This window comes from Idiotropiscis lumnitzeri, chromosome 4 (genome assembly GCF_059441095.1).
Source record: "Idiotropiscis lumnitzeri isolate Australia: NSW breed Sydney's pygmy pipehorse chromosome 4, RoL_Ilum_1.0, whole genome shotgun sequence".
Taxonomy (NCBI): Eukaryota; Metazoa; Chordata; class Actinopteri; order Syngnathiformes; family Syngnathidae; genus Idiotropiscis; species Idiotropiscis lumnitzeri.
In genome coordinates, this window is record NC_142394.1 from 3,373,679 (window position 1) to 3,395,948 (window position 22,270).

The 22,270-nt window shown below is 40.5% G+C and overlaps 1 protein-coding gene across 1 annotated transcript; it reads left to right on the forward strand.

The window, feature by feature from the left end:
• Positions 1–1,461: 1,461 nt before the first annotated feature.
• On the forward strand, positions 1,462–5,703 carry adrb2a (adrenoceptor beta 2, surface a). Its single transcript, XM_088294990.1, has 2 exons — positions 1,462–1,604; positions 1,868–5,703. The coding sequence occupies exon 2, from the start codon at positions 1,868–1,870 to the stop codon at positions 3,116–3,118; it is 1,251 nt and encodes a 416-aa protein (XP_088151116.1). The 5' UTR covers positions 1,462–1,604; the 3' UTR covers positions 3,119–5,703.
• Positions 5,704–22,270: the final 16,567 nt, after the last annotated feature.

Sequence of the window (22,270 nt, forward strand, 5' to 3'; positions counted from 1 at the left end):
ATAACAATTTCAAATGACTATTAGCGGTACTCGTTAATAATTGATATGTTAATAAACAACACGTTTTACCTATTCATTGTACATCTTTGTTGAATAATTGCCATTATCTATCTCTCTATCTCTATCTATCTATTTATGTATCTATCTATCCATTATCTATCTATCTATCTATAAAAGGCTGATCAAAAGACTCAGAGCGACTCTACGTGACTTGCCACATAAATGGGAAGAACAAGGTGGACTTGATTGGATCTCTTTCTGCGTCACAGGTCATATGAATCTCTCTAAGAGCTCATTGTGAGGCGCAGGGGTGAAGAACAGCGCCTGTGGCACCAGCACATGGCCCTCCATGAAGCATCAGTGTTTCCTGCTTTGGGATAAAATGTTATTCACAGTCAAGTATATAAAATGCTTCTTTGTTCATTTTTCGTATCGGAATGATGTGACCTGACCTTTGAGAGTACAGTGAGATTCAAATACTACACGTTCCTCCAAACTACAGTCTGGATGAAGGTGTTGCAGCAGGACGTTTTTGGAGTGAGCACTGAAGTTTCGGCAGGAATATTGAATAGTATGCGTTGCATCCAGTTACTCTGAGAACATCAGCCATCCTTTGAATACTTTACATACTGCAAATATTTAAACCCTGCAGGCTGGATGAAAAGTGGCTGCAATGTGAGTGTGCATGCTCTTGTGCGCCCCCTGCAGTGTGGCAGAATAGTGCCTGTCTCACCTCACACTATTTTTATCTGCAGTTTTGTGTGTTCAGCGAGCTAAGCATGTGACACGAATATATTAAATAGATTCGCCTGACGTGGAGTGCAGATAAGAAGATGTTTGAAAACACTGTAATGCAGACGTGAAGACATGGGAAAAAAAATTTATGCTTCCCCAGAAATGCACACTTCCGTCCTTTGAGTGCACTAAAGAGCAAGGTCTGTGCCCATAAATTATTGAGTGGTGGTGCAAAGCCCTCAAATTGGACAAACAGCTGTCTTTATTGGGTTTTTCTGTAAGGGCATTTCTTGTCTGAATGTGCAGTAGGCACCATGTAAATACAATGAATAAACATGTTTTGCATGGAAAATTGGCAGCGGTATAGCTCAAATGAGGTTCAACTTGCCAGTTTCACTCCATGTGGGTAGAATTTCTTTACAATTTAGAGCCAAAGTCTGAACTGTTAATCACATCCATATTCCAACACATTTTATGCGTTGTAAAACGATACAACAAAATGAAGTTGTGTATTGTCATAATAAGATTTAATTTTGGGAATTTAAAGTATTTATATGTTGGCAGCTTTTGTCTTATGCAGTCGCAGCTGCAGGCACAATGTGTTCAAACTCTCCGAAGCGCTCAGCTGCCTCTGCTTTGCCAGCTTCCTGATTGGCTGAGCCCTGACCGTGATGTCATCAGCGCATGTTATAAGGGCGCTGACAAATAGCCTGAGAGACACATGAGAAGCAGCGCTGCTAAACTGAGGGGCAGTTTGAGTGAGACACCAGCCGTATAAGAGAAGTCCGTCGAAAGAAAGACGTGGCGCTGAAGTTTTAACCAAAAGTCAACAGTGACTTTTCACGGAAGGAAGGAAACCACCTGTTGAGGTTTGTACTTTTATTTTATGGACAGCTTGTTAAAAGGGGTTTTAAAGTGGCCTTGCTGAACCTTTGCAGGATTGGATAGGGTGTTTCTTTGGCAACATTTGGGGTGTAATTTAACTAACTGTCAACATGTGGGTGTGCATTTCTCAGTGCTTGCTTTTTTTAAAAGAGTCTCGCTTGCATGTTGCACTTTTTCAATATAAGTTATCCTGGTCTTAACAGGCCACTGTTGAAATGGTAATTTTAATGGAATTCTGTCGCTTCAGATGGGAAGTCCAAGCCCCCCACTGTACCTCAATGTGACTCCAGAGATGATCAACTCTTCATCAGACGTGAGCAAAAGCGAGGAGGGTTTCAGTGAGGCCACCATGATCGTGCTGGGCATAATCATGTCGTCGCTCATCCTCTGCATTGTTTTCGGCAACATCCTTGTCATAACGGCCATCGCCCGCTTCCAGCGGCTGCAAAACGTCACCAACTGCTTCATCACCTCCCTGGCCTGTGCCGACCTGGTCATGGGTCTCATCGTGGTCCCCTTTGGTGCATGTTATATCATCTTCAAAACCTGGCACTTTGGTAGTTTCTGGTGCGAGTTCTGGACGGCGACCGACGTTCTCTGCGTGACCGCAAGCATTGAGACCTTGTGCGTCATCGCCATAGATCGTTACCTGGCCATCACCTCGCCCTTCCGCTACCAGACCATGCTGACAAAGTGTAAGGCTCGCATCGTGGTGGTGCTGGTGTGGATCATCGCCGCCCTGATATCGTTCCTGCCCATACACATGAAGTGGTGGATATCCGATGATAGACAAGCAAAAGAGTGTATCGATGATAGCAACTGCTGTGAATTCTACACCAACATGGCGTACGCCATCACGTCCTCCATCATTTCTTTCTACATCCCTTTGGTCATCATGGTGTTTGTCTACAGCCGAGTTTTCCAGGAGGCCAAGCGCCAGCTGAGAAAGATTGATCAAAGCGTGGGGCGGTTTCACAACAGCGACAATCTCAAACCGATGGACGCTAACATCGGACGGGGGCAAAAGAAGATGAAATTTTGCCTGCGGGAACACAAAGCCCTCAAGACGCTGGGCATCATCATGGGGATCTTCACTCTGTGCTGGTTGCCCTTCTTTCTTCTCAATGTGGTGGTTGCCATTTGGAAGGTGGAAGACATCGACCTCACTTTTAGGATCCTCAACTGGATAGGTTACGCAAACTCAGCCTTCAATCCGCTCATTTACTGCCGGAGCCCAGAGTTTCGATACGCGTTTAAGGAAATCCTCTGCCTCAAAAGAAACCACACTTCCAAAGCGGGACCTCTGAATGGATACATCTACGATAGAAACAGTTGGCAGAGTGAGCCGCAGGGGCGGAGTAAAGGGAACTCGGAAGAAAACGATGCCACTGAGGGCTGTATGGAGCAAGGAGCATGTGTTGACAGTGTTGAGGACAGAGCGGTGGACTCCAATGGGAACTGCAGCAAAGACCTCACTATTGTAAAAGCTGTACTTTAAACTATGAGACTTTTGCCCAAAGGGCAGCTTTAATGTTTACACGCCTGTCATGCACCCGTTGACTTTGGCAGGTAAGGCCAGTCAAGCAGCATGTTCGAGGCATGGGATTCTGCTTTAAGGAAATTGTATTTATCGTGTTACAAATTGTACTCATTCATTCTGTCGATATGACATCTACCTCACCCACATTGTTTTCAATGTGAGCTTGAACATTTGTACCGCCACAGCATGATAGCGCTGAGGCCGTTTGAGCTATCCTCACAAACGGTGGCATTTCTGTCGATAGGGATGGATTATAGATTCATCAAACTAGATTTCAAATGTCATCATGGGTGGTGCTTTTTGTGAAACATTCCAAAACCATTCCAGCTTAATTTTGCCTTGATCAAGTTTCCTGTACTCCATGACAATACGATAGATGAACAACAGGTATGGGATCAAGCGGCTTCAGCTGTTTTGTGGGGCCCCCGCTAAGCATGATCTCCCTTTTACAGCCTGCTCCTCGGGAAGTTGTGTAGCAGATAGCGCCACTGATAAATAACAGTTATCTCCGTCTCGCCGGTACAAGCTGAGCAACGCCTGGGGCCATTCTCTGTCGGCTTTGTGATAAAAAAAAAACCCTCCACATTTGTAGAGAATCAGCGATTCCATTTTCAGCACTAACGTTTCCTAATAAGCATACTGTTAAATGTTCTCAGTGCCACATGCTGAGCAAGCAATTAATTACCTTCATCGCACTGGTTCATTTGAATGTAATACCCAATGGATGCACAAGTGTTTTGTTAAATGTTGTGTTTGAATGAGAGTACTGTGTTTACAACATGAACATTACCGTGTGTGGCTTTTTGTGTGCCTGCGTGTGCGCGCATACCCCACAGGGGGGGGGCGGGAATAGCCGAGACTTAACAAGAGGCCAAGATATGTTATGTACTAAACATCTTAATGACAAGAGACAAGCAGTGCGCATTTGTCACTTGAGGAACATTTTCCAGACTTCATCTATAGTGCCATGAAATAATCCAGAAGTGTCTCGGCTCAGAGTTCTTCCCTTGGTGTGTCTGTCTCCAGGAAATGCCCCATCTGAGCCCAGCCCAATAAACAAAAGTAAATCCATTATCACCACTGTCAAGATACAGGATCTGATCTCCTCCCTTAAAACAACACCGCTGTCCAAAGTTCCCTGTTTTGAATGCTGCCATCACCCAAAGGACCAATTTGAGAATGAGCCTGATGAGGAGAACTTTATTGGCGATACAGCTGACATTCTCTGCCTAAATTGCTTTAAGGGACTAGGGTCTCTTGAGTCATGTTGTGGTAACTTACTTTGATTGCAGCGACAGTTTGCCAAATGTCGCAACAGATGGCTGGAGGAGGGAACACAGTCAGTCAGTGTTAGTAACCTGTGTGTTTTGTGGAAGTAGCCCTGCCCGGGGTCTCCATGAACTTTGTTGTGTTGTTCGGTTCAATCCAGCGTGGCAAAGCAAAACAAATTGACGCAAGTATGGCGTCATCATCCATGTGCTTGAAGTGAAAAACTAAAGTTTTCACAGTCATGTTTTTCCCACCCTGTTTATCTTGGTCATGGATAAGTAAATTCAAGGGTTTAATGTCATAGCAAGTGCTCCCTAGATGTCTTTTCACTGTATTGCGTCAAACCTAAAAAAAAAAAAAAAAAAAAAAAACAAGGACGGAATTAATAATTCTGGACTATGTTTATATTTATTTACACACACCATGAACAAAAAAGTATCATCAATACAATTTTCAGCTTTGTAAAAAACACAGTTGTCATTTTTTAGGGGGAGTTGGATTTTGAAAAAAAAATATTTGGGATGGTATATGTTTTTGTGCTGAGGTGTTGTTGCAATTTCTCTTTCAAGTCAACTGTTTGGTTCCATTAATGGCGGCTTTGCGCTCCACTCAGTCGTACATCCACACTGCTCCCTTCTGGCAGTGCCCTCTCTTTGCACCTCAACGCTAACTCCTACAGTGGTTACTTTTCATGTAAACGCAACACTTTTGATATACTGTATGCAGTTTGACTCCAGGAAAAGAAATCATGACAACACTCCAGTTCTGGATGAAAAAAAGTAAATTAAGAAACTTGTGTAGTTGGTTATGCATCCTTATTACTGTGTGTAAGTGCAATGGCTTGCGAAGGCAGAGGTTCACTTTTATAACGCATGATCAATTAGAAAGAAAAACATTAGAACATGTTTGACTATGACTTACAACAGCACTAAAAATAATTTTGCAGAATTTCTACCATGAGAGTAAAGAATACCAAAACTCACTCAGTAGTTAGGCCCTTCGCATTACCTGAATGTTATTGTGATTTTGCATATGTCATTGATGTGTGAATTATTGATACTAAATATGCTTCAGCCGCTGTGTGAAAAGTGGCCGCTCTTGCAGCTCAATGTTTACTAGATGTTTTTCAACTCCTTCACGCACAACTTTGTCGTGGGTATATGTCTGTTGCATCATGTGATGTCCTGTGATATTTATGAAAAGCTGGAGCTGTTGTGTTGAACTGAATTATTTATATGTGGCATTTACTGGCCTCATTTTGTGATCATTAAATTGCCAAACAATAAGAGGTCTACTTTTATTGTGGTGTCCTTAAATGCAAATTTGCATTATTATCATTAGCATTATGCAAGGAAATGACCAGAAGGACCCTTGAACATAGAGACACAAAACTGGGTGAGGACAAGTTGTTTTCTTTATTTTTTTTTCTAATGGCATTTTTTTTAATAAGAGTAAAAAAATAAACAAGTGATTTCATATACACTTACAAATCACAGTATAAGCTCATCTGCACAATGAAACGAGGTCTAGTTACAGAAACATCTGTCTTTACAAAGATTGGACGAAGACGCTGTCATAACGTGTATTACTGTGCATTTAGTTTGCAGTGGTGTGTATTTTTTCCTCCACTTACCACAACACATGACAACTAGAATTAAAAAAAAAATAATTTAACATATTTTAATGAACTAAAGCACTTCTTGGCCAGTGTTTGAGCCTGATAAAGCAAAGCCAATACAACTTCAATTTTTATTGACTAGGATACTTGTGTCATGTTCAAAGAAGAATCATTTGCGTTTTGTGAGGCTTCACCCATCCATGCATTTTTCTATATAGGCTGGCGGGTGAGCTGGAGACTAGCCCAGCTGACTTAGAGTGAGACGCTGCACATTTACACTGAGGGACGAATGAGAATCTTGATTGAACTTAATATTCATGTTTTTGGAATGTATCTATACTGAGAAAACCAACTTACAAAGTGGGTCAGGTTTTGAAACACCAGCCTCAGAAATGTGAGGCAGATGTGCTGACCACTATCTCACGGTGCTGCAATACATACACTAAATGATACCTGCATGCGTCACAAAATGCTTACTATCTAACTTGGCTATCGTTTATTGTACTCTTGATTTATTTTTCATATGCTGTTACTGTGGTGGTCTAAGTGACCTCCCGAGTTGAATAAAGTATTCAAATTCTTTCGATCTTTACTCTGAAGTTATAGGAATAAGTTAAACACCTGCAAATAGAAGATGGCTTTTGTTGATACAAGGCATTGTTGGATGATTGATAACAGATACAAAAAAAACACAAAAAGGCCCATTATCTGCAACTGACTCTTCCTCATATGTCACTGAGTAGAATCTCTTGGAATGACAGGACACAAACTGCACACCGTGAATTGTCTGCTCAATGCTTTGTGTCTTTATCGTTAATCTTGAACACTTGCGCCCAAGCTAGTCACTGCACACAAGCTGACAGGAGAGATGAATGGCTCAGTGTCATGAAACCATCATTCCTCATTCAGTTACTTGCAAAGTCGCTGTGGAACCTGCTTTGCTTTTTTTATTGTCTTTATCATTACATCGACATTATTTTTCTGTGGTATTAGGCCTCCAACAGGGTGAATTTTTGCCTTTTGCATAAATTCAATGTTCTCATGTTTTGAACATGTCATATGAGGAGATGCTAATAGTTTTGTTCCACAATATCTATTTGTTCAATTTTGCTCGCGATTCACAGTAATTAGGTAGGGAGCGTGTGAAAAGTTTGTCTTTAAATGATTGAAATGTCCCCTGACATTTTGGCGACATAAGCAAACAAGGCACCACCATGTCTGCAGTCGCGACGCTCCCAGGGGCTTCCGTCGCCTACAAGCGTGCACACACAGTCGCAAGTGAAATCACAGTGTAGATTCTTGTTCTCGTTGTGAAAAACTTGCTGCACCTGACCTGAGGTTAGAAAAGCAGGAAGGTCTCCATGGATGAGTTTGATTCTGCCAAAAAAAACCTAATAAAACATAACTGAACAGCTTATACAAGCCTGCTTATGCAACATTTGCGTCTACATACGGGGCATGTCTGTCGCCTTTCGTAGATGAAGAGGCATGTTGCAGAGGCATCATCAGCAATTTCGCAAAAAACTTTTTGTTCCAATTGATGCCAATGAGAAAAGCAGAGCAGCTCTCTTGGCTAACATCATCAGGACATGCTAGAGAACAAGTAGCTGTTTCTTGTAGTATAATATTTACCATATATTTTGTAAGTACTGTCATGATCATCACAATACTATTTGGAGTGGCCGTATATGTTTGTAAGTGCATTTTCCTCTTTGTACAATTGAAAAATGACCAAAAGAGGGTGGAAGCATGGCTCTTTTCTCCCAACAAGAAGCAATAATTTTTAACACGGTCTTTCACACATAATGCTAAAATGGGACTTGACTGATACGTAGGACAGCCGAGAAAATAATTTATAAAAATATTCAAAATGATAATAATAATAATTCAATTCTGGAGCGTTTACATTTATTTCTGAATTATTAAACTCTAACAGTGATTCTTGTAGCAACAAATTTGTTTTGAAAGTGAAAAGCGTATGTAGGACAATTTTATATATATATTTTTTCCACAAATCAAATTAAAAATGTGTCAAATAATACATAACACTGGGCTGCTTTGCCCAAGTCTTGTAAATGTTTTTGTAATTGATTGGAAATACTACGTATTATCGTTCTTGTTTTATTTACGAATTATCATATTTTGTCATGATCCGTGTTTTTGTTTAGACTTGTATTTGGTTTTATTCGTCTTATGTCTTGTTTTCTTGTGGTGCATGTCTTACTCGCTGGCATTTTTATTCCCCCCTGTACTCGTCAACCCAGGTCCTTGTGCCTTCCAATCACTCTTCCACAGCCACTTGCGTCTTGTTCAGGTGGGCCTCGTTGTCTCATCAGTTAACTTGGATTTAGTTTGCTCTGTTTCTTTCAGTTCTTGTCCGTTCATTTTACTTGTCTCTGTATATTACCACTTGAGGAGAGCCTGCACTATTACATTTGGGTACTCAACTCTGCCATACCGTAAAATACTTGTCCACATTTGAAGATTTGGGGGTTATGAGATGATGATGATAATGATGATGATGATGCTGATGATGGGACAGTACCAGAGTTGAGTGATGACTGAACAAATGCAGTTACTAGTCCAAGAGTGAACAAGTTTGGAGTAGTCGCCTCCACACGAATCTTGAGCTCTGTTGCCAGTCCTCTCGAGAGGGGTTGGAATCTCTTGCTGAGTGAAGGTCTACAGTATATCTGAAAGGCCACTGCTGTAGTCTATACAATAAACGTTTTCAGGACAATTTAACACAGATAATGATACTTAAAGACAACTGCAAATCCACCAAAATGAACCTTCATTTAATTTTGGACAATTTGCCAGTCTAAGATGGTGCTAGAGGGAATCAGTTGGCGCTCAGAAATATGGACGCAGTTGCTTCAAATGTAACCTTTTCCTTTTTCCTAAATGGCGCCATTATCTGAGCAAAATAACAAGCAGACATAATTGGCTTCCAAGCAATCAATGTTTCTCTATTTAACTCCAAGCTGTGTAAGGGATATTGTATTCTTAATGATAAGTAATTGCATTTGTTATGGGCTCACTTTTGCCACTTTCAAAGCCTTATGCAAAACCACAGTCACGTCATTTGGCTCTTATTATATCAAGCTTGACGATTACTGAAAGTTTGATACCATTCTTTGTTGTGAAGTGCAGAAAACTTTCAATTTGGTTTTATTGCCTTTCCTGAACCTCCTGGTCGCTTCCTTCCAGAACCTCTGTGTGTGAATACATTTGATAAGCAGCAGCTGCCGTGTTGTAAGCAGAGGTGTTGAAATGTTCACGCCACGAAGAGGATTTACTGAGCCAGTTTGACAGCTTTGAACTGTCCTGCAGACACTGTTACAGGAAACTACTGTTGTGGAATAATCCAAACCAAACAAACAATGATGAGACACACCTCTTAATCAATCAGGGTTTGGCCTCATGCTCTTAGTTTTCCTAAAGCTTAATAAACCTCGTTTCAGAATTTTCAACAAAACATCCAACTTTGTGGGAAGGCTTTGGGGAGGACCGTTTGCCTGGATGGGTTTAGTAGGGAAGAACCTGAGGGCCCTGATCTCAGACATGTGGGATGTCTCTGACAAAGGTGCATCTTTGACCTGCACATTAAAACTTTGCCCGAACTATCACCTCTTGTCTGATGTAATAGATCGAAAAGGTTATTTTCTGGCAACTAGCGTTCAAGTAACCCCTGTGTTCGCTGGTGGTCCTTTGTGTGAAAACAATTTGCTTTTTGCAAAGATCGAGGTATTTTAAATAAGTCGCTTATTGTTGCTGCAACCACTTGGGGAAACCCGTGGCCCAAAGGCCGCAGGCACTCACACTTTGAGTCGCCCTCCAATAATTATTTCGATTTTTTTTTTTAATAAAAAGGTTTACTATCACTGAGCAGAAAAGAGCGACCAGAGATGTTCACTGAATTTAAACACACATGCTCTGCTCATAGACGCTATCAGCCATGAAAGATTTCAAACTAAGTCGCCACTACAACACCAATAAGAGTACGCAAACATTTTTTTTCCAGAACCCTTGACAGTGTGTTTGACGTGCATGAGGAATTACTGGATTTGTGTCCTCGCATAATGCAGATATATTCAACACTTAATCAGGTTACAGACACATATGGTGACTTAATTGGACAAGCGGCTGGCAGTTGTGATGGCTGGCGCACCCACAATGATGCAGAGGGCACAGACGTATCTGAGATGACCTTTCCTGTCCTACACAGCACTCTGTTTACAAGGTAAGCGAGACAGTTTATTAATTTAGGGATTTCAAAAGACGTGCAGGATAAATGTAACATCTTAATACCATCTTTGAGTTCATATTTGTGAAAATGTGCACAAAATGAGTTCCTGCACCCTTGTAAGGATAAGCGGCTTGGACAAATGATAGATAGCTAGCGAGCTAACCCAATCGTTGTAAAAGTTTTAATGTTTTATGGCTGCAACAAATTCCAGAAAAACTGGGGCAGGTGGCAAAAAAGACGGCGGAAGTTGAATGCTCTTCAAGCACCTTTTTGAACCCCCAGGTGAACAGGCTAATTGGGCAGGGTTTACCTCTGTGAACACTTGTGTGAGTAAATAGTCAAACACTTGAAGAGAAATGTTCAACGTCCAATTGCAAGTTATTTCGGGATTTCATCATCTATGTTCTATAATATCATCAGAAGGTTCACCGGATTTAAGCAGTACGAAATGATCAGATAATCGGCAAGGTAGAAGCTGGATAGCGATGCCCTTGGGGTACAGGATTGAAGACCCCTGGTGTGAAGGATATCACCACATGGGCTCAGGAACGCTTCAGAAAAGCAATATCAGTAAATACAGTTTGGCGCGACATCATTAAGTGGAAGTTAAAACTCTACTATGCAAAGCAAAAGCCATTTATCAACAAAATACCGAAATGCCACCGGCTTCTCTCAGCCGAGCTCATCTAAGATGGACTGATGCAAAGTGGAAAACTGTTCTGTTGTCTGACGAGTCAACATTTCAAATTGTTTTTGGAAAGGGTGAATGTCGTGTCCTCCGTCATGCCAATGTCATCAATGATGGCGCCATTAATGCTGAAAGGTACATCCAGGTTTTGGAGAAACATATGCTCCCATCCAAGAAACATCACATGACTTTCAGAATAATAGCTGAAGAGCACAGGTTCTGTCACTTTTCACTCAATAGCATACTTCAGACTGCATGTCAACACAAACATGTTCTGGCTGTTTGTTTAGGAAACTAAAAGTAGTTGCCGGTTCAACCACTGCTTAATGTGGAGATGTTGCTTTCACTTTGGTTGACAGGTTGTGATGTCATTTTTTTCAGTAGTCAAATGTCATGTGGGTAGAAGTTGTTTTTAACTCTGTTTTTTTTTTTTATGCTCCTGTGGTATCTGTCAGGTGGGAGAAGTTTGAAAAATGTATGTTGTGGTTATGGGCTGTCACTGATAACGTTTTGTGCCTTCTTTGTGACACAGCTGTCAGATACTTTGTAGGCAGTGTAGTTGTGTGAACGCTACCCCACGGATGTGTTGTGCAGTTTTAATGCCTCATTGGAAAGCCTGTACGGTCCAGTTTCTAAACTAGACTGAAAGGAGTCGGGAATTCCAATTATTTTCCCACTCTTATCAAAGTAGTACAGTTTCTGTCGAATCTTCCTTTTGATGTGCTGTGGGTTATCGCTGATGTGGGTAAGAAGGAGTTTGCAGGTTTTTACACTCTCCAGCTAAGACAAGCAGTGCAAGATGTTCTTCCCTCCCTCTTAGGCCGATAATCATGGCTTTAGTCTCTATTAGCATTTAGAGATATATTGGTTTCATAGCACAATGACACCTGCTTTGCTTGCTAATTCCTGCCCTAGGCAGTCTCTTCTCTTCTGGTGAACACTAATGACTCTTGTGTCGTCGGCAAACTTGGTGGAATAGTATCAAATGTGATTATTGGGGATGTCATCCTCGGAGGTGATAAAGTAATGCGTGAGGAAGGCGGTACAGGAGTGGGCTCAACACACAGCCCTGAGGGTCCCCGTGCTCACTTTCTTTGAGCCTTCTTTGAATTTCTGGCGTCTGTCTGTAAGGAAGTCCAGCACCCATTGTAAGAGTGTGGATGGTGTGCGTGCACACGCATGTTGGAGCTGTTGCGGGGGATTAATGTTCGTTCAAGAGTAAGTGAGAAGTTTCTGTATTTGCCATTCATTGATGTTTATTGTGAGTATTATTTAAAACCAAAAAAATATGAGCTGTCTATGTTTTCTTCAATTTAACTCTGACGATTTTGCCCCACTGGATATAATTTTTATTTTATTTTTTATTCTCTTCAGGTTTTTATGCTAATTTGCAAAGGTGGGCATTCCTTCAAACTGACAAACCGGTCCATCAGTACCTCACTGATGGAGGCCCGTTTTACCGACTTTAAAAAAAAATAATAATAATGGCAGACTCAATCTTTCAGTGAAATAGTCTGAAACCGGGTCAAGTACCAATGGAACTCCCAGTTTGTCACTGACAGAGTGGCAGATGCCTGTTTCGCTGACGACTGACGAAAACGCGCCTGTCTCGCGCGTGTTTGTCATGACGGCAGGTTTGAGTAGACTGCATTAACAATATATATACCGTAGGTAGCGGTATGGATCGAAGAGAGACTGATGAGTTCGTCCGGCGGGAAAGCAACAACTACTATTTATATTTATTACTGTCTCGTGTGTTTGATCGCGGGGCATTATGGAAACACTTTGCACTTCCTGTACAGTCTGCGGCAGTATGCACACTCGAGTTGTAATCCGCCCATGAACCAAGAAGAAGGAAAAGATGAAGAAGAAGAAGACTAGGAATGTGTGCCATAATGAGGAGCTGAATTCTGGTTGAGCTTATCCAACTGATGAACTACCTGGTGGACTGACTGACAGCCTGATCAACTGACAATTACATGTTGGTTCAGCTTGAAAAAAATGATGGCCTGACAAATGACGGTCTGGAAAAGTTTTGTAAAACACCTGAAAAAAACATGTGTGTCATCTTCAACACTTCTTATCCTGTACAGCACAGGTGTCAAACTCAAGATCCGGTCCCGCCATATCATTTTATGTGGCCCACAAAGGCAAATCATTCACGACTTGATGTTTCTTACTAAAATACCGAAATTGCAAATTGTCTTCAATTTCAATAACATTAAATATATTGCATTTTTTACCAATCACTCTTTTAAAATGGATTAAATAGTAGTTGAACAAACTGCATTTTCTTGGTTTCTGATTTTAAAAACTAGATATCCATCAGGGGCGGCAGGATGGACGACTGGTTAGCACGATAGCCTCACAATGCAGAGGTCATGGGTTCGATTCTGGTTCCGGTAGTGTGAGCGCGGATGGTTGTTTGTTTATGTGTGCCCTGCCATTGGCTGGCAACCAGTTCAGGGAGTCCCGCTCTAGATGACAGCTGGAATGGGCTCCAGCCCACATGGCCAAATGAAAAAAACTTTGGAGGTTTGTGCGACACAATACTCACATAACTAGTTGGTGAGGCTTTGTCTTCCAGATTGGAGGATGACACTTGTCCAGCAGCTGACAAATGATGCCAATTAGATCAGCTGTCAACTGGGCAACTCACCAGTGCACATAAAACTCGTGTGTGGGAGAGGAATCCTACAAATTCACAAATCCTCCAGATTTAATTTGAACCGCAGTTCAAGCAGAGCGAAAACAAAAGTCACGGAAAGAAATTTGAACAAATCTAAAGCTTGTCAATCTAGCTGCCTACACATGCTTGAAACAAAACATGTTAAATACCGCGTAAATGAATCTGACCATGTGACCACATGATGTCACAGGAAATGATCGGCCAGGTGGCTCATGAGACCGACATGCCTATACTTCTATGTATTGTAAGGTGGTAAACATTTTATAGCATTTTAAATATTGGTGAAGCAGTGAAAGTTTTGCCTACTTTAAGGAAGTTCCTCCTTTGCAAGCAAGGAGGAAAATGATGTGAACAAAATTGTCTCGACTCTAACTGTGACCGTCAATTCATTACATAAGGTCAATGAGGGTTAAATCCAGGTGACACCCCATTTTGACAACGTATCAGTGCTACATCTTAGACTGAGGCTAGACACAGGCTAACTCATTACAGAATGATGTTAATGCAACGCCGACATTTTGTTTTTAAACACCGTTTTTTTAACAGTGACTGATTTGCAGTGTAGTCACCATTTTCCATGCTGAAACAAATTGCTGGGCTTTTAAAGGTTAGATGCAGTAATTCCTAATATAGTCCTAAATACATGGCTTGTGTGTTCATTTTAGAAAAACGAAACACTAAGCATGTCGAGGAGTGTACACTACGCGTGTACTTGGACATAATACTCTCATGGTTATTGTCATGCAGCACAAGACATTCCAAGAGAGGACATAACTCAACATCGGAGCTCTTAGTGTGAAATGGAAGCTAGTATATAATATGAGGCTGTGTATTAAATCAATAGGGATGGAGTAGGGAGGTCAGGTATAGCATGTGTTACTGGATTCCTCTCGTCGTCCAAGGTATCATAATTCTTTTGAGCATCTGCTGCAGTCCTGACTGTACGTTTATAATCCAAGCTGCAGAAAACCCATTTCAGTAAACAAATCCCATGCTTTCCTGATTGTATGTCAGGAACAGAATTCCGCCGCAGCATACGACTAGGCAAATATTCCGTCACCCATCGATATAAACTGCTGCATTTATTCTGGATACAAGCGTTTCCCCACATAACTGTATCCAGGTCATTTAATTTTCATGTTTCTGTCAATATCTTAATCTGAGCTTCATTACGTATAATGGGATTCAAGCAACGTTTTCCTACCTTGTGCCTTGTTGCATCGCTCACACTATCAAAACAACATGGCACAAGCACTGAAATCAGTCAAACAGTCTGGATGTCGTCTTCCAAATACAGAGCGCACTGCAGGTTGCATAGAAGTGATCAGAATGTCTGCCTCACGGTCGAGAGTTTACATGGTCTCCCCATCCTTATATGTTTTTTTTTCAAGTACTTTGATTTCATGCCACATTCAAAAACATGCATGTTAGGTTAATTTGCCTTCATCCATTCTTATCGGGACTACTGCAATGAAGTCCTGTACGGGCTGCGTGGAAAGGACCCCAGGCATCACCCCCATCCTAACTTTCACTGGCTCCCCATCAAGACCATCTTTAAACGTCTCCTAACGACTTATAAATCCCTCCATGCCCTGCGCCCACCATATATCACCAACCTCCTCCATCCCCCCACCACTTGCCTGGAACTTTACTCATCTGATGCTGGCCTGCTTTCTATCCCAAACGCAATTGTCCAGACATTTGGTGACAGAACCTCCGGTTCAAAACTCCCACCTCTGGAACGCTCAACCCATCCAAAATCTAATGCTTCTTCTTGGGACATTTTTTAAAAAGCTCTTCAAGCACTACCTGTTCACCAAAGCATACTGTTAGCAAGAACATAAATACACAAAGCACTCACATTCTTATATATTGCATGCTACTTACTACATGGCATTGGGAAAAAAAACTACGAGTTAACATTAAGTGCTTAACTAGTAGCACACAAATGTCTACCAATGCAAAGTTTTACCTCTCAAGTCATAAGTAGTCGTCCAACTATATACAGGCGTCCGTGCACTCGTAGCGTCCGTGCACTCGTAGCAAAAATCTTAATTTTTGTGCCGGACAAACCTACTTTACCATACTTGTGAAAGCCGCGACTCCCTTACTGCTTTGGTGACAGAATGTAGACAAGGTTGAAGTGAGTACATCTTCATTTTCGTGTTGAGGCAAGTCTAGTTTCTGGTGGATGGGGCCCTATATGCACAGTGCGATCTGTGTGTTGGGAGGGGCGGGTCAGCCTGGCATGACGATGCCTTGCTCCTTGTGCACCAGTGCACGCTCGTACATGAATAAATAAATATATGAAGATGAGAATATAAATATATAGATTTTTACTGCACACCTTTTGGAGAACCGCCACTGACCTGAAGGTGGATAAAGGATATCTAATTATTGCTCAAATGCTTATACACCTGTATTTTATTTAAATTCACAATTGGCCAACAATTGGCTTTGAATCAATGTTAGAATACCCGTCATCAGTACCATGTTAGTTAATTATTTTTACATTTTTTTCCAGTGGTGTAGATGTGCAGTACATGTGCACTTTGTTGGACAGCAGCCAAGTGGTCCACCATTGTTGTTTTGGTTGTTAAGTACTCTTGTATTAATAGAATGGGCAACCACTCAAAACAGGCATGCACATATTGCGGAAACAATAATTCCACTTCGACCCGTTTTTTTTAAGATTTGCACTTTCGGGCTCCTAAACATTGCATAAAAATGAGCGAGCCTTTGTTGTTTTTTTTACATGCTTTGTTTCCTTCCCTGAAGTAAAAGCCATAAAGCAAAATTAAGGAAGCATTCTTGTGATCTAAATCACTGATTGATAGCAGATGTAGATTATCACTTCCAGAAATTAGATCATTACTGAACAACTCTGCCAGGAGAAGAATGCACAGATTGAGTTAGATAGCGTGTGCGTGTGCGTGCGTGTGTGCGTAGGGGTGTGTGTGTGTGTGTGTAGAGGACTGGACTGGGGAAAAGGCATAATGGTGTTAATAATGTGTTGCTTAAACTATTAACAGAGTGTAATTATCAATGGCCCAGTGAATAACTGAAAATGCTCTGTCAAAGTGGCAACTCAACTTTGTTGCTTTCATGCTTTTATTCTTTCACACATCTTTTCGGCAAAATTAATTTTAATGAATAAACAAAGCAACTTAAATTTCACATAAAATTTTTACTATGAGAAATTAAAACATGTTTGTCATTTGTGCTATAGTTTACATATCTTATTTTATTTTAAAGTCCCTGCTAGTGTAGGCAGTGCAGGTTCTGTTCCCATTCAGTGATGATGTGAATGTAAGTGTGAATGGTTGTTTGTCTCTGCATGCGTCCTTTGGCTAAATGGTGACCAATCCAGGGTGTAGTCTGCCCTTCTCCCAAGGTCACCTGGTATAGGCTCCACTTCCCTGCCACCCTAAACAGCATAAGTCTTATCAGAAAAATTTCCTTTCCTGGGTCTAAAGGAGGTCTTGACTAATACATGCGAGGACCAAAAATAATTTATTAATGTATATTTTATAATTTCATATAAAATGCTATAGGGCTTTAAGTGGGCTACACAGATGACGTGGCTTAGCCTCAGTGTGGCGTCATCTCTGAATGGTATTGAAGAGGCTCGAATACTCTACTTTTTTTGAGGTTACACAAATTCTTTATTAATTCTTTATTTATTTTCATCTAAAATATCAAAAGTTTGTTGCATGGTCGGGCAGTACTGTTGTCTTTCCTATAGACTAAAGTGACTAATTTCCATTTTGTTCATTTAAACGAGATTATATGACACAGTGGATTTAGCATTAAAATAAAATACCAAGAATCTCAAGACACTTATATAATAAATAAGAACTGTACTGTGATTAGTGGGCACCACATGTGCAAAGGTACTCGATGTTTTTGTGAAATGTTTTGCTGGCCACCATAACTCATTCACTGCCATTGACGGATATAGACGTCAAAAACTGCATTCTTTTCACCTGGGCTGCTAGTGAATGAGATAATTAGAGCTGTCTTAAATTGGGTTAACTAGCTTTTTGACCAGATCTGATGAATGTAGATAGTGTGAACGACTGAAGAAATGTAAACCCTCAAATATTTCAAATAACTTAAACTGGAATTGTTGAGAATTGTTATTGAATGGTTTACAATGATGAACAACATTAAGCTGTTGCGACTGGACATTGTCAGTTGCTAGGCAGTTGCAATGGCCCTTTATTCTATCACCTTTATGTTGTCATTTAGGATTGGGCAAGGCCTGCTGTCTCTAAGAATTTAAGCTTGACTGGGCTCCGTGGTCAGAACGTCAAGCTTTCTTTCATGGCGTTTGCACCTAGCCCTGTTCTCTCTTGATACCTTATATTTTTGTATTTAAAGACTCTGTTTTTTTCCACTTCCATGTCTTCTCTGCTCCTGGGTCTAGATTCTGCTGCTCACGTTTCATAAGCTATGGTAATCAAGTGACATGCATAAAACTTGCTAGAAAATTAATTATTCAGAGGATGGTCATGAAGTTTAAACTTGGAGGGAAAAAAAACTGATCACAGACACAACAAAAACTTAATTCATTTCAAATGGCAATGTTCTTTCTTGAAGAAGTATGAAAAGAAATCAAGGGGGAAAAATGGTGGTCAGATGAAAATCCAATCTCATTACTTTCCATTTATCTTTGTCTTTCCCCTCCCTGTTTACCTTGTTTGGGGAAGGCGAAGACAAAAGGTGGAAAAACAATCCACCAAGGAAATGGGAACGCTCAATATCCGCTATGTCATCACTTGGAGCCGCGCTTAGGTTGTGCCGTAAGCAGACACGACATGACTCCCTAATAATAACTACATTACATTATTGATTACACAATGAAACAATGAAAAACGGATGCCAAACAATTCAGAAGCAGCCTAGCCTCAATATTATTAGCACCAACCACCTGCCAGCGAGCATTATGCAAGAACTGTTAAAACATGGCTAATTACAATAAACTACAAATATTTAATGAAATCTTGAGTGTTATCTGTATAAAATCAATTTGTCACGGCATTCAGAAGCAACAGTACTGTACTTCCTGGCTTATAGCATTGTTGTTTGGTCCGATAGCCAGCTCGCCAAAACACGTCATTGTAGCAAAGTAGAGATCATCCAATAAAACAATGAACAGCGTTGAGATCTCTTCTGATATGTGGATGAAAGAGGTGATGATGGAGCGAGCAACTCGTTGTCACGGACTTGAAAATCTTGTTAAGGTTAATTGCACGCCGTCCGTTGAAACTGAATTTGGCATGAGAACCTGAATGAGTTACAGTGCTTAAATATTGACATTGTACATTGATGCCTCCTCATTTTTCATCCGCCCATGTGTTTTCTATGTCGCTTAACCTCATTAGTGTCATGGTGGTGCTGGAGCCAATCCCTGCTGAGTTTGGGTGAGAGGCGGGGTATGCCCTTGTTATGTAATTTGAACTGGTTGCCATGCAGTCAATTGCAGGGCACATACACTAACATTAATAATAAATAAATACATTGGTGTGTGTGTGCGGGTGTATTTTCAAATCCAATGTAGTTTATATCGAAAATGTTGATTCTGAAACTCAAGGTTTTCTACCAAGTCAGTTAGATTGCCCTCATTTATTTACCATTCGAGTGAGTGAACCCACCCGGCGAAATCTTCACAAACACAATTCCCCTTGATGTCAATAAAGTATCAATCATGTTTGTGCAGGCTGAACATGCTATACTTCCCACAAAATGTGCACATTATTGTTTGGCAGCACGACGGACTGCCCATGTTGTGTTTACAGTTGTAAATTTGATCCGCCCTTCATTGAGTGTGACTGAATTATTGCTTGTGTGGGTGTATATTTATTTTCCTGTGTCTGTGAGCAGGTCATTTCGGTATCAGTATCACCCATCCTACACCTACCTGCTCACGTGTTCCACTCATTTGTCTTCAGTTTCATGACCAGTATGAGAGGGAGATTCACACTTCAGCTCTCATCAGTTCATTGCTGCGACAGTCTTTTTGCACTCTTTGACATCCTTGCCGAACCTTTTGGTATTTAGAAAAATACCTTACTTTTGTTAATCAATCCTACTAAAATGTTGTGATCATCAGGATGTATTAAAGGCTCGTACAGTGTCAGGCTGAACTCAAATTTTTAGATCTTTGGAACATATAGTAACTTGATAGAATGATTCGATTCATAATTCACATGAATTATTGTGAAGACTAGGTCAAGCCATGATTGCATAAATCTCTATTGTGTCAAAATCCCCTGGGATTTATCCCTTTGGACTGCAAATTGTTGCTTCCGGACATGTTCAGGGCGACATTCCTTTAGTGGGGTGGCAGTAGTTCATGGACTTGGGTTTAAAGGAAATCCTCAGTGGTGCAACATGTTGTTTCTATAGACAGAAGACATCAGATTCATAAATATCGGGAAAAAACACTATTAGATGATTTAGTTCGAATAGGAATTTACAGGCTCAGCTCTAATTCATTGATGGTGTCAATATGAGGGGAAATTGTTGTCCCTCTGTATGTGCGCAAGGAATGACAGGTAAAAGGCCGGCTGCATATCCCTGTCAGCTAGGATAGGCTCCAACTCATCGGTGACCCAACAAGATAAGCGGAATCGAAAGTTGAAGCTGGAAATACTAGTGTGTCTTGAAAAGGGCTGAACAAATTTGAAAAATAGTGAAATCACTTTTTTTTTTCTCAATATTGCAAATACGATTTAATATGCAATGATTTTGTTTGAGGTCCGCTTCCAATTTATTTTTTCAAGAAACACAAAAAACAATGTATACATTTTTTTATCTCTTTCTTTGATCATGTATGAGATTGTATCCTAAATGCCGTTGTACAGTTTTTGTATGAAGACAATCAAGTATTTTTATCTTTTGTCGGATGACTAAAACCAAATTGGATACATGATTAAAAGAGCTACAAGAAACACTTTTTTATTATGATTTTTCAGTACAGTATCATCAGGTGTACATATTGTTATGCGAACAGTGTCTACTAATAAATGGCGCGGAAATGCCAGCACATCACAAACAAAACAAAAAACCAGCATGACTTCATCTCCGTAACATGTTACGATTGCCCAATTGGCTCATTTGCAACATACCTTGAGATCAAATGTAATATTAAGAAATAAATGCCATTATAATTCTTTTTCTCAAAACATTTAAACAAAAATGCCGTGGTTCTGCAGAGTCCAAGATTTGAAGTACATGAATATTTATAACAAAACTATAAAAGGTGCCATTTGCACTACGGAGCAATTCCAAGTGTTACAATCTGACCCTGATCTCGCCAGCCTCCACCAGTCACAACAAATGCCTTTGGTGTTTTTATAGCATAATAATTGTGACAGATTGAATGTTTAGTTTGTGTTGCACTCATCTACAACATTCGCTTGTAAAAAGCAAAAGGTCTGACGTTGCACCTACTGATAAGAATCATTACGAAGGCTGTTGTATTCATTGGAGAATTTACTGGCCTCAGTTTGGCTGTGTCTGTCGGTGGCAGTGACTGTAATTTACAGACTGACTAAAATAAGGAGGGGCTTTTCCGCTTTCTGCGACTGCTCCTTTTGTGTCTTGTGTCAAATCACCACAGCTTCCACAATCTCCTGCTTTTGTTTGCATTCATCGAAGGGCTTTTCACTCACTTCCTGGAGGCATTTAGTCTTTTGTTAAGGAAAGCATTTAGCTTGAGTCTCAAAACAACTGTCACAATAAATAAAACGTGCCAAAGGCATGGTGAGAATGCGGACACATGTTTTTTACCTCTGTGAGAAATCGTCCACCTCTCATCAACGCCTGCCTTAGTTTACGACTCAGAATTCCAAACTAATGCCGCATGGTGCGACATTGTGGTTCTCACGGCTAGAATGCGCAGTTAGTGACAATCTGAGTTTGCCCTATTTGGAATAGATGAGGTCTAATGCCCAAAGAAATGTGGGTGCATATAGTCACAACTTCACAGTAAATTTCATAGCGTACATTTTATTCTAAAAAGACTCAATTTGGTCTCTGTAAAACAGGGTTAAATATGTACAATGTAACATTATAAAATGTAAAATATTCAGCGTGAAATTTACTGTGAATTTTATTCTTTAAATGTTTTCAATGTCATTTATTTCATAATATTATATTTGATCCCAAGGTATGTTGCAATTGCGCCAGACTGGGTGGGCAATGTCACTGAGATGAAGTCATACTGTTTGTTTGTGATGCGCTGGCATTTCCCTTGCCATTTATTAGTAGACACTTTTTGCATAACAATATGTACACCCGATGATACTGTACTGAAAAATCATAGTACGAAATGTTTCATGTTGCTATTTTGATCATGTTTCCAATTTGGTTTGAGACATCCAACAAAAGATCCAAAAATACTTGATTGTCATCATACAGAAACTGTACAATGGCATTTAGGATACAATCTCATACATGATGAAAGAAAGAGATAAAAATGTACATCACTCACATCAACATTATTTAATTTACGACACAGCAACACCAATGAATACGCATAGTCCATCAGATACTGCTTATTTGTCAGACATTAGATATTAATGTGGTCT

Excerpts from the sequence above, each read along its gene's own strand:
- adrb2a (XM_088294990.1), top strand. The coding sequence starts at position 1,868 with ATGGGAAGTCCAAGCCCCCCACTGTACCTCAATGTGACTCCAGAGATG.